Raw genomic sequence first — 12,268 nt, 5'->3', positions numbered from 1 at the left:
CTCCCCAGTGAAGAGCTTCACTCCTAAGGACTTCTCTTGCTATTCTTTCAAGTGAGAGTTTGTTCAATTAGGATTGCCCTCTGCTTTTGTCATTTTTTCACTCTGCCTTTTCTATTGCACTTCTCACTTTTATTTGAATTTCATTTCTCACTATTTTTCATGACACAGGCCAAGAGGAGTTTAAGCTCTGAACTGGTCCAGCCAAAAGGCTGTCAGTGGTGCTGGTATCAAGCAGTGCTCATTTGTCTCTTGTATTTGAACAAACTGAGTTTCAGCCTGAAATATCACAGACATCCAAGTCCCTGAGGCATGGAAGAGCTGCACTATGAATACACTGATGATAATAGTCCTAGCTCTGTGGGTTTTATTGCATTTGTTATTTTCTAACGTTCTGGAAAACACGGCATTAAAATGAACAGGGTAAACACAGACAAATGGAAAAAGATGTTGGAACTGGATAAGATATGACTCTTCATGCTCAGGGCTCTGTTGGCCCCTCCATCAGGGTCACTGGAGCAGTCTGACACATGCTTAGGATTTTGAGGGTTGTCATTTGGCACTGAATAATAACTTTAGGGGATATCTCAGGACTATGGTATCTAAGGGTAGAGATCCATGAATGTATCTTCTAGAAATGGCTCTTATGGGGTAGGAATAAGGCAAAGAAATTGCTTTCTGGGCCTTGGGAGAGGTCAGCTCTCCATGATTTCTTGGAATAGCAGATAAAGAATGTGAATGCTACTCAGTGCTGATGGCTGTAGATTAAAGATGAGCTAATAGATTTTTTTTTTTAATTGTAGGAAATAGGCATAGCTGAACAGGATTTTAAGGTGAATAGTCTATTGTCTGCAGGCATTCAAGCACCTGGCTCTTAGGAGGGCTGAGCTGTCAGCAGGAAGCTCTTTCCTGCCTCTGCCCTGTAAAGATTTTTACCTTGCGTAAATTCCAAATGCATGTAATTACCTTTTCTAATCAAGTCAGAAAGGGACTAGAGCTTAAGGAGCTCCATTCAGCAGCTAATTTTCATGTTTTATCTACTTACACGAAATTCTTAAGCTTTCATAATGATAGAACAACCTGACTTCATACACCTTCCTTCCTTCCCCATCTGGTGGAGGAGCTGACAAAATTATTTACTATACTGAGTTACCAGAAGCCTGGGCTCTGGGGCTCAGAGAGTCTGAGTGTTACCCCTGAAAACACAAAGCATTTTGCTGCCAGGACTGAGAACAACTTCCACCTTCCACAGATTTTGGTGAGCTTGCGATGCTCAGAATCTCACAGAAAACTAAAATCGGGAGTTGAGCTCTCTGTGTCACATCTAACTACCATTAAAATCAGCATCAGAACTCTTGTTAGTCTAAATGGGTCTATACTGATGTTTATGAAGAATAGTAGCAGAAGAAAGCTAGTGCTCAGAAGGAACTTCCTCCATGTCAGTAACAGGGTGGTTCTCTCATCCATGATTATCTTCCATAGTAATTTTTGACTTAGTAGCAAGTAATTGCAAAACCTCTCCCTTGTTTTGGTACTTTTGTGACAATAGTATTATTAATGTAATACTGACTGATTAATCTCAACAACATTTAATCAATAATTTTGTGTAATTAAACTCTGAGCTAGCTCAAAGGTTGTGGCTTACTTTGGTCTTTATTTCACACATCAGCTCCTAATGCACTTGCTCTGCTTCTAGCAACTACTTGGGTGATGTAAGGAGGTGACCTCAGCTGATGATGTAGTAATCATTTGTGTTTTGTTCATAATCAGAAGTTATGTACATCATTCTCAGGGTGATGGATTACAGCTTGTAGAAATTGTTTTTGTATATTACTTTACCTATATTATGAAAAACTTCTGGTCTCTGTTTACTCCTCTTCCCCCCAACTGTGTTCTTGTTTCTCAGTAGTGTTAGAGGTCCTTCCTGCTGCTGCTGTGTCATGGCCTACTTTCTTGGAACCTGCTGCTCTGGCTTGTGCTTATCTGAGCACAGCTCATGGCACGTGGACATCTTCTGAACATGGTGTGGTACAGACATTTTTTCTTTCTGTCCTTAAGGAATCTGCTCTGCTGGCTAATGATGGTAGCTAGCTAACAATGCCCATTGGTGGTTTTGGATAGGTGCCTCAGAGGTCAAAAAAGGACTTTCAGAAGCACTTAACTGAGTCTTGCTCCCCATTGCAGCTGGCTTTGAGGTTAGACTGACGTGGAATATCAATGTTAATAGTTACTCCTCTCCCTTGGCAGTAACTCAGTGTAGTTCCTTTTTGATTGAGCTGTTCATTGTATTTAAGAAACATTGTCTTTAAATTTTGTGTGGGACAAATGCTATTCTGTTGCCTGCAGTGAGAGCAGCTCTGTCTCTGGCTGGGAACTCTTTTACTTGGGTGCTGAAGTTGGCTTCTGGGCAGGCCAAGATACTGGCATCTCATTTTGCACTCTCTTGAAATGAAAGTGAAGCTGACTTGTGACTGGTTTTGTGCAGACCTTGATGTAGAAGCCAGTAGGTCCCTGGCCCTTGAAATTGTGCCTCTCTGCCTGACTTTGTTTCCATTTTGGGTGCTCATCACCAGAAACTGGCACTGGGCAGATAATATCCCATCAGTGGCAATCTGCTCCCTCCTGGCTCTTCCAGCCTCATGCAGAAGTGCCCCATGTAGGCATGGCAGCATGTGTGGCTATGTGCACAACCTTGCAGGCTGGCTGGTGTCTCTGCCCTCGTGAATGGAGGTTCCCTCAGAGAAGGAGGCTGTGTGCCAGGGTAGCAGATGGGCAGGAGCAGCAGCAGCTGGGAGACCATGTATGATCATCATGTGGGCATACAATCTGCAGCAATGCCAAAACGGCCACTTGGCTTTATCCTGTCTGTGGTCAGGGCTGTTTCTAAGCCAGCAGCTTATGGAAAGGTACAGGGGCAGGCAGTGGGCTCTGCCCAGCCTCCACCACAGTGGGAAGCAGCAGGTTCCTCAAGGGCTGAAGGCACAGGAAACATTTCTATTTCTGTCTGGAGCACCTTGTGAGAGCAGCCAAGCTGAGCCCTTGATGTTCCCTCTCACCTGTACAGGCTGAGCTCCATCAAGCAGATCCTTGCCTCTACCAGTAGGACCTTACATGTTGTCCTGCCACTCTGGTAAGAGGGGCAGCTCTCTGCTCATCAGAGTGGGCAGGTCTTCAGCAGCACAGGCTGAGCAAAAGCCCTGATGATCCAACAACAATCCAGGTGGCCATGAAGAACCCCTGTGTTTGCAGCCCCACAAAAACCACTCAGGACTTCAAGAAGGAATAACTCTGCCTTTCCCAAATAGCCATCTCCTTGCCATGACAGGGGCCAAGGATATGCTGAGGCATTTTGGGAGAGCACAGTCTGCACAGGGTGGTTTGTGCTTGGATTGAGCCACTTTCTTAATTGTACTGTGATTCCAACTTACTCCCAAAGCTTGAACATGCAAAGGAAGCAACCCTGGCAACCCTGTGGACTTGGATACAGCAGAGTGGTGCTTCAAAGTTTCTTCTTCCATCTGGCTAAAGGGTGTGAATGGGAAAGATTCCAGGCTCAGCACATCTGCAGCTCCTGAGTGCTGCAATGCTTTCTCTGGCTGTGGTTTGGGGAAGAACTTGATGAACTACTGAGATGCCATTAGTGTGTGTGGTGTTATTTGATGCTGGATACTTGCAAAGCCAAAGTAGGCTCAGACTTTCCTGAGGGACTAAAGGAGAAACAGTGATCTAACTTGAGCTGGTCCAGCTTGCTTGATACTTTAATGCAGGATGTATTTAATGTAGAATAGAGCACAGGCAATATTATATTTCTTTCTATTGATAAGTAATTTGAAAGATGACCTGTAAATGGCAAGGGAGAGAAAATATTCACTGAATTTGTTCCCTTGAATTTGCTTCTTTACATTGAGAAGAGAAGCCTTGAAGGAGCAAAGGGAGGGACTTCTCTCCTCAAGCTGGCTTTTTAAGAACATGAGTCTTAAGGCCTTGTGATGGTTTCATGACTTGGAAGAGAAATTTTGATGTCCTAGATGTGACCTAGAAAGCTCTGATAAACTGTGACTGAAAATTGAATGTGTAGATTAGCGGGTTTGGGTATTTTATTTGATTTATGTTTCTACCCTCTATTACCTCAAAGGAAGAAATACTTCATATCTCAAAAGAAAAAAAAATACACGTTAATTTTGCCTTACTCTCCAAGAGTCAGCCCTCTGAACAGCTGATTCATGTCCCCCTCTTTTGACAGGACCTCCACAAAAACCCCAAACCTCAACCTACCTTTACCAGTGGGGAGCATATGATGGCTGATCCTGTCAGAACACTGCAAAAATACATTTCATGTGTATTTTTGTCTTCATGTATTCTCATGGCAGTGGGGCTCAGTTTGATGCCTTCAGCTAGGAACTGTTTCCCAGCTTTTTCTGTGAAGCTGAGTTATTGATGGCTGTTAGCTTTCCAGGGAGTGCACAGCTTTGAAATGAGGCTCTTAGTTCATTGGTCCAGTGCCTGCTATTAGAAATGGTTCCTCAGATTGTGTTCTTGGTAAACTGCCTGTACCTTAAAAGTTAGGGTGTTTCTTTGCCATCTCTTCTTTCTGTTGAAAGTTGTTCTTGAACTTGGATGCCAGGAACTTTAATGTCCTTTGAGATTTTGCCTGATTTTAATCTGTAGGAGTTGATAACTTGAGTCCAAGAGTTATAAAAAACTGGCTGAGGAGTTGTGGAGCACTCTTGTGTATAATCTGATTGTGTTTTGTAACATTAGTGAGGACTAATAGACCTTGAATGAGTCATTGTTTCATTGCTTTTTAGAAAAAGCACGCAGATTGACCCTGGAACTGTAGTTGAGTCAGTTTGGCATTGATGGTGGGTAAAGATATAGCAACAGGGAAATAGGATCCCACATCAGTCAAAGAAAGAATTGATGATTTGACTAGAAGGTCAAAGTAAATGTCTGTTGCTTCTTCAGTTTCTAAGTCTGCTTCATCAGTTCTCTATAGCACAGTTTGACTCACAGCTTGCCCATAGTACCTGATTGTTCAGTCCTGAAATTAAAAAAAAAAAACCAAACTTATTGTCATTCTTCACAATAGTGTATCACCTAATAAATGGATAGGAGTCAGTTAAAACGTGAATTTTATGTGCTGGGTCGTCATCCTGGGTGATTTCTAGTTGATTTTTTTGCGCTAATAGGCATCTCTAACTTAAGTTCCCTGGCACCTTGTGGGGGTGGCAGCTGAGATTGGAGCAGGTGTTGCTCTGAACTTCCTGGGCTGTGTGCTAAGGTGGAATGATGTGTGCAGTGTTCACCTCCATAACCAAATTCAGGGTTTGGCTTGGGGATGTGAATGCCCATAGGTAGTGTCTGCAGGATGGTTTGCAGTAGCTCAGAATGAAAAGCATGAGAGACCATGTAATTACTGAGTGTTTTGCCAGTCCTAGGTAAGAAGGAAAGATATGAACACCAGGACATATAAAGGAACAGTAAAAGAGAGGAGTTACTGTTCCTGTATTTAGAAACTTACATCGTGCTGGAGCCATCTATCCTCTATTTGTGCAGCTCCCAGCACAGTGGATACTGTGAGCTGCTTTTTCAGTAGCACAAATCATAAAAATAAACACAGAACTGTGTTTTACCATCCTCATTGCGCCAAAGTTAAAAATCTGGAAAAAATCTTAAGAGGTAATTTCAGTGCGGAGAAACTTTCTAACAGGGGTGAAATCTCTGTTCTCCAAAAAAAGTGACTTGATCCTGGTATGAATGTTTTATCAACTTCTTATTAGCAAGGGACTGCTTATTTTATTAATGAGTTAGAGGATGAGTGAAATCCAGGAATGAAATCCAGTGGCTGGATGCAAAGGTAGAAAAGTATAAACTAGCCATGAGGTGGATGTTTTATGAATCAGCATAATTAATCTTGAAACAACATATCCAAGGAAGGCCTGAACCTGAGACTGGGCATCTCCAGAGAGATTCTCTTCGAGTCTGCAGGTGTGTGCGGGCTCAGCCCGGAGCGCAGGGTCCAGGGAGGCTGGGGGCGAGCGGAGCGATCTCCCCGACCCGCCCGGCGCGGGAGTCGTGGTCTGGGGGTTTGCGGGGCACCCGCGGCACCGGCGGCGCTCCTGCAGCAGCGGGGCCGTGCGGCGCACGGCTGCGGGGTCCCGGCCCGGCCCGGGGGGCTCCCGCGGGGCTCCCGCCGGCGCCGTCCGGCCGCCAGCGCCGAGCACCCGAGCGCTGCCGCCCGCCGGGCGCGGGACGGGGCTGCCGGAGGCGCCGCCGCTCTCCGTGTGCCGCGCTCGATGCGCGGCGCGGATCCCGCAGCCCGGCCCGGCGGTGCCGCGGTGCGGGGGCGGGGCGCGGGCGGGGCGCGCATGCGGGCGGTGCCAGGCAGCGCGGCGGGCCGCGGAGCCACTCGCCCCCGCAGCACCGCTCGGCCAGGGACAGCTCCCGCCGGCGCCCAGGTAACGCGCGCTCCCCCCCGGCCGCGCCCCGCTCCCCGCGCCGCGGGGGCTGCGGGGGGCCCGGCGGCTCACGCCGTCCCCCCCGCCGCTTGCTTGCTTGCAGCTCCGGGGCTGTGACAGCGCCGTCCCCACCGCGGAGCGAGGCAGCGGCCGCCGGCTCTGCCCGCCGGGCTCTCGGCTGAGGAGGGTGCGCGTCTTCCCGCAACTTCCCGGCGCTCGCAAGGCTCCGCGATGGAAGGGAAAGGTGGGTCGGGCGCGGGGGGGCGGCGGCGAAAGGACCGCAGTGGCCGGGCTGGTGCGGGGCCGGGCGGCCGAGGCTGCCGCTGTGCTGGGGACATTGCAGCACCGGCGGGGAGCGGGCGGGAGGCGCGTCCCTGCCGATCCCGCGGGGTGCTCGGCCCGCTGCGTAGGAAGCGAGGGGAAGGGTGGCTGGTTTTTTAATTTGTCTTCCTATAGGGCGAGACAGATGTTAGTTGGTGATTTGTTTTCTTAATGCTAAGGATTTGCATAATAAATATGAGGTCTGTCCCGTGTTTTTCAGCCAGTCAGCAGTGGGGAGTCTTTTAACAGATGAAAAGCATTTTATGATTAGAATGGGTTTAAAAAAAAAAAAAAAATTTTTTTTTTTTTTTTCCTGAAACGAGATCAAGGCTGTAGAGCTCTGCCCTCGTTACATTGCATATTTAATACATCAGAACATCCTGATAGATTGGAAGAAATGCAATGAGTATTATGCTATTGAACTGTCCACCCTAGAAAGAGGAGATAATTAAATCTTGCCTGGCTAAGCTTGTGTGTTTGCATACTGAGATATCTCATCCACGTATATCCCTTCAGGTTGAGCATATGCATTTTGTTTCCATACATAGCTGTGTGGTCCTGCACACTTATTTACCTATCCACCTCTACGATTGCATTGGAAATCGCACATTCAACTGGTACGTGAACTCAAAGCCTGTACGTGTTAATTGCCAATGAAATACTGATGGTAAGTCAGTCCATGCAGAGGAAAAGCGAGTTGCCATTCCCACCCAACGTAGCTGCCAGCTCTCCTGTATAACACAAATCTGTGAGCAGTTTAATTGATAGTGATCAAGGCAGTGGGGCAATATGGACTGTATTAATTCAAGGAAAATTATGGTAGACTTGTATAACACAATACTACATACCTTCCAGGGAGACGAGCAAGCTATATTTAAACCCCAGGTTTATTTTTATAACTATCTTGTCAATCAGGACTATAGTTCTCCTGTGTGGGAATATCTGATTATATGCTGATTAAGGAAGGAAGCTATTTCAATCATAAGGAGGCAGCATGTCCTGTAAAGTACAGTTTCTTGTGGGCAGTGATCAATAGACATACCAGGGCTTGGGGACAGGTAAGTACATCTTAAGAAAGTGTATCTGTGAAGACTTTACTTAAATTAAAAAGGCTCACAGCAGTCATGTTAGTCTTAAGGATATTCTTTTACTATCCATGCTGTTTTCACAGTTAACCTGAGATGGGCCACCTTTGCCTTTTGAATGTTCTGTTGGTGCTTGCCTTGATGGGAAAAAAATGGACTGACTTTAGTATAACACACTGCATGCCTTGTGCACTACACAAGCAGGCAAAAGGCTCTCCGTGAACTTCAGATGGAGCTCGTGCAGCTGGAGCTGTGCAGCGAGCAGGAAGGAAACATCTGCAATAAAACAAGGGTCCAGGTAGCTGGTGACCTCCAGAAGAAGGGTTGCCCAACTCCTATCCTGTGCAAACAGTGACGGTTACGCTGCAGTTGCTGCCTGAATTGGCAGTGAGTGTCTGATGAGGCAGATTTTGAGGCTGCTGGTACTTGTATTTATTAGTTGCAAGATGGGCTCCACAGCAGTCCGTTTCCAGGTGCTTGGCTTTGGTGGAAGGGATAGTGGGAATGAGGCAAGCACGAGAGTCACTACTCATTTTTATGCCAAAAAATTCTGAGAAGTTTGCTGTTACTAGAAATTTTCCTTCATGGGGTAGAGGAAGGGAGCAAATACTCTCTGGGTTCCCTCTATCTATGTAAAAAGAAGGGCTGTTGAGAGCAAACCCAGCAGAAATCAAGGTACTGATATGGGACAGGTCCAAAGCAGGGATGACCTTAAAGGAAATATACAAGGAACTTTGGCATCTCAATGAAGAAATGAGAAGACAAAGGAAGTCTTCTTACGGCAGGGATCCAGTTGTATTGGCACTGAAGTAATTTTTGTAACTTGGATAGTGTTGGAGTGGCATGAGAAGGCCTGTGGTGCATGGGTCTCACGGAGCAGTTTTGTGTAGGTGTACAGTGAGGCACAGTGCAGGACATCTCCTCAGAGGAAAGGTATGAGCCAGACTAAACTCTTCACATCTTCAGCTTTTGAAACTAATCCTGGATGGATTTGCAGCTGCATTGCCTGACTAGGCACTTGTTTACATTTTGTTTTCATTATTAACCAGGCCTCTGCATTGCGAGTCCTCTGTTAGGAGATTGTTGCTTGCAGATGATGTTTCTCCAAAGTCATCTCTTGCTTTTTAAGTGCTTTTTCCTGCAGCTTTTCTCCCACCCCTCCAGCCTTCCTCAGTGCAAATCTCAGAACATCTCCAACTCAGTGTTGTGCAGATACTGAGGAAGAGTGTGTGCTATATTAAGCAACATAAAGTCTGTTTAAGAAAACCTGCCGTCTGGTCCCTGAATTCAGCTATCCCTGATGAATGCTGTGGACATTTCTGCATAGGATTTGCCATCAGTAGAACTTGGTTGTCTGAATATGGCTGGAGCTGCTGCTTTGCAAAGCCTGCAGTCTGCTGTAAAAAATGGGCTAAAGAACCATCTCTGGCACTGCTCAAAGCAGCCATAACTGATTTCACTGGTTGGAGTTATTCATGAGAATGAGGGGAGAAAGACGTTTCCTAGCTTTTGTGCAGTGGGAGGTGGGACTAAGGACTTTACTGTTAGGACTGTAGCAGGAAGAGTACAAGCCAAGATGGTTCTGTTGAGGATTGAGGAGGTGGTGCAGACTGTGCCATCTTCCAGCAGACAAAGCTGGCTAGAGCCAAACATCTCTCTCTCCTCACCATGCCTAAAAGATAAATAACACTTTATGGAGCTGCAATGTTACCAACACATCTTGGTGATCTAAAAGTAGCATTTGGCCTCATCTAACTTACAGCTTCTCTGACTTACTCTGTTCTGCACATTCACTGTCTCCAAAGCTTTTGCAGAAGTAAGGAGCTTAAAAGTTGTAGCTGTTCCCAAAGCTCATTAGGCAGTGGGGGGATGGAGGGCACTGTGGGTGAGAGCTCCGTTTTGCATCTGCTACCTGATCCCTGTTCCCTGAATCTCACCACTACAGCAGTTCCTGTAGGCTGCAGCAGTAAGCGATACCACACCAGGCATCCCGGGAGCTGGGCTTTGCCAAAGCTAACAATAGTTAATGTGGAGGTTAAAGAATACTTGGTCATTTGCCCGATTCTTCAGTCACAGTTAGAAAGATGCTTAGCAGAGGAAGGAACGTCATGCAGTGATCTTCAGACTTAGAGGCTGGAAAAGAAATCAGCCTAACAAGAGTCAAGCAGCACAGTGTGGAATGGATCCCTGGGCTTCTGGATGGAGTGGAGAGGGACTGCAGGCTAGCCTTGCTGCAGGGAGACCTCCCTTCCTCTCAAAAGTGTGATATCCTTTTCTGTGCACCTGAAAACACAGAAATCACTTTCTCCCTCACTGCTAGAAAACACATATTACTACTTTTATCTTGCCTGAGATGGGGATTGAGGTCTTGATATGTCAGTGTTGTATGGAGGGCAGGGGCAGGCTGAACCTTCCTCAGGGGTCCAGCCAGTTTTTGGTACTCTCTGCTACTCCTGGAGGTCAGTGCTGGGCATTGGTGGCTCTGGGGTGGTTTCACTCCCTGGGTGCAGGGCAGGCTGCTTTCAGCATAGGATGCATGCTGTTATATAGGAAATACAGCAGGACTGGTTCTTGTCAGCTGGTCTATGGGGACAGCAAAAGCTAAGGCATGTTAATTGAGATGTGGAGATGCTCTTGTCAGTCCCCTGAGCCATGGTCCTGCCCTGTTGGTGAGACATTCTCCATGCAGTAGGTTTTCCCACAATATCTTCATGCTCAGGAGGCTGTGTGGGAGAAGCCAGGGAACCTGGCATTACAGCTCTCTTCTGCTCAGGGTCCAAAAGCAGCAGGGCTTTGAGATGTCTGCAGAGGACATCTCTGCAGTGTGACTGTCCTAAGCAGATTCTGCCACAGTAGTGCTACCTGAGTCATGTTCTTTTCCCAGTCACAAAGCTGGGAGCAGGATTTTCGCTTTGTAGAAAATCCACAATGCTGCTGTTCACAGACATGAGACATTCAAGTCTTTAAGTGGAAGGCTTTAAGCAGTAAGATCCCATTTACTCAAGGCACAGAGTTCTCCTTCCTGGGACTGGCAAACAGGTCTGAGCTCTTTGCATTGTGCTGTCTTCTGGATATGAGAATGGGCAGAGTAGTTTAAAGTATCTTGTCCCACCAGAGATGCTCTGAAGCCTCCTTGGCCAGCCCCAGCATTGTGGGCCTGCTTCCTCTGTGCAGCTGCCTGCATGCTATGCCTGTAAAGGACAGAATCTTCACCTTGAAGAACTTGTGATCAAAACCCAACAAGAGCTGGTGAATGTTAGGATTGAAGACAGAATCTGTGGACAAGGTGAGAGAGGGTGGCAAGTGAGAACATGCAGTTCTGGAGGTTACTGTGCACTGTTCCCACCTTTGTGGCTTTCTTTGACAATCAAAGGAAAGATTTTAAAGATCCAAGACATAGTTCATGTCCTGAAGCTGTCTGAGATGCTCATGTCAAACTGTACCCCATAATATACCTTCCTGACATATCCTGTGTTTGTTAGAGGTGAGTTTGCAGCACATACTGTCACACAGGTGTTGGAGTAGTGCAGATTGCTTTGCTAAAGTCTGGGTCACACAAGCCATCTTGGTGCTTGTTTGTAATGCAAACCAAACAGTGGCACAGTTACTTTTGCTTCAAAACTGTTTACTTTTTCAGGGAATACTTGTATCTCTGTCAAGATAGCTTGAGCAGTGCCTTTTCCACAGAGGAGGCAGCTCCATGTTCTCAGCCTTTCACAGTGATGTGCTCTGTGAGATCCGGGGCATGTCACTGAGGCCAGCAGTTCTCAAACTAGCTTGAAGTTTGACACAGGAAAGCGTATTTGGAGAGGTAAATAAATGGCCTGATCTTTTTTTGCCATCTCCTCCATGCCCCAGGCTGTGCATTTCAATGTAGGTACCAGCTTTCCGTACAGCAGGGGAACACTTTGATTGCCTGACCTTAACACCTTATCCCTGAGGCTGGAATGGGGTGCTGTGAAAGATTACTTTGGTGCTGTGCTTCAGACCCAGTCTCCACTAAAAGAAGAGGGGACTGTCAGGCACTAAGTTAGCACTGCAGTCTTGCTTTTCTTTAATGCATTTCAGAAAAGGAGAGAAATGTCTGTTCCCATTGCTTTAGAAATCACATTAAACTCAACGCAAATACAACTGTCTTGGGAGGGCTCCAAGATAAGAGGTTGGGCTGCTGTGTGGCTCTTGCAGAATGAGCCAACCTTGGCTAGCTATTTGCTGCCACCTAGAAGAGCAGGTAGCAGTCCAGTACCTTTATTAACCATCATTTGGTAGCTGCTGAAATACTGTGGGTGTGTATCTGCAACTCCTGAATGAGAAGGGTGATCCAAGCTTCTCTGCTGCTGAGGGAGGTATAGTACCCCGAGAAGCATCTGTGCTCTAACAGCCCTCTAACCTGCTCAAGTACATAAT

General features: G+C 46.6%; 1 protein-coding gene across 1 annotated transcript in view; it reads left to right on the top strand.

Annotated features, from left to right (window-relative positions):
- The first annotated feature begins 6,385 nt into the window (after positions 1-6,385).
- Positions 6,386-12,268, top strand: part of FGF12 (fibroblast growth factor 12) — a 218,159-nt gene continuing 212,276 nt past the window's right edge. Inside the window, exons 1-2 of the mRNA XM_066325981.1 lie at positions 6,386-6,455; positions 6,559-6,699. Coding sequence (XP_066182078.1) covers positions 6,687-6,699 — 13 coding nt within the window. The 5' untranslated portion in view covers positions 6,386-6,455; positions 6,559-6,686. The remainder of the gene's footprint in view (positions 6,456-6,558; positions 6,700-12,268) is intronic.

This window comes from Sylvia atricapilla, chromosome 10, assembly GCF_009819655.1.
Source record: "Sylvia atricapilla isolate bSylAtr1 chromosome 10, bSylAtr1.pri, whole genome shotgun sequence".
NCBI classification, from domain to species: domain Eukaryota; kingdom Metazoa; phylum Chordata; class Aves; order Passeriformes; family Sylviidae; genus Sylvia; species Sylvia atricapilla.
This window is presented reverse-complemented; position numbering and strand designations above follow the sequence as displayed.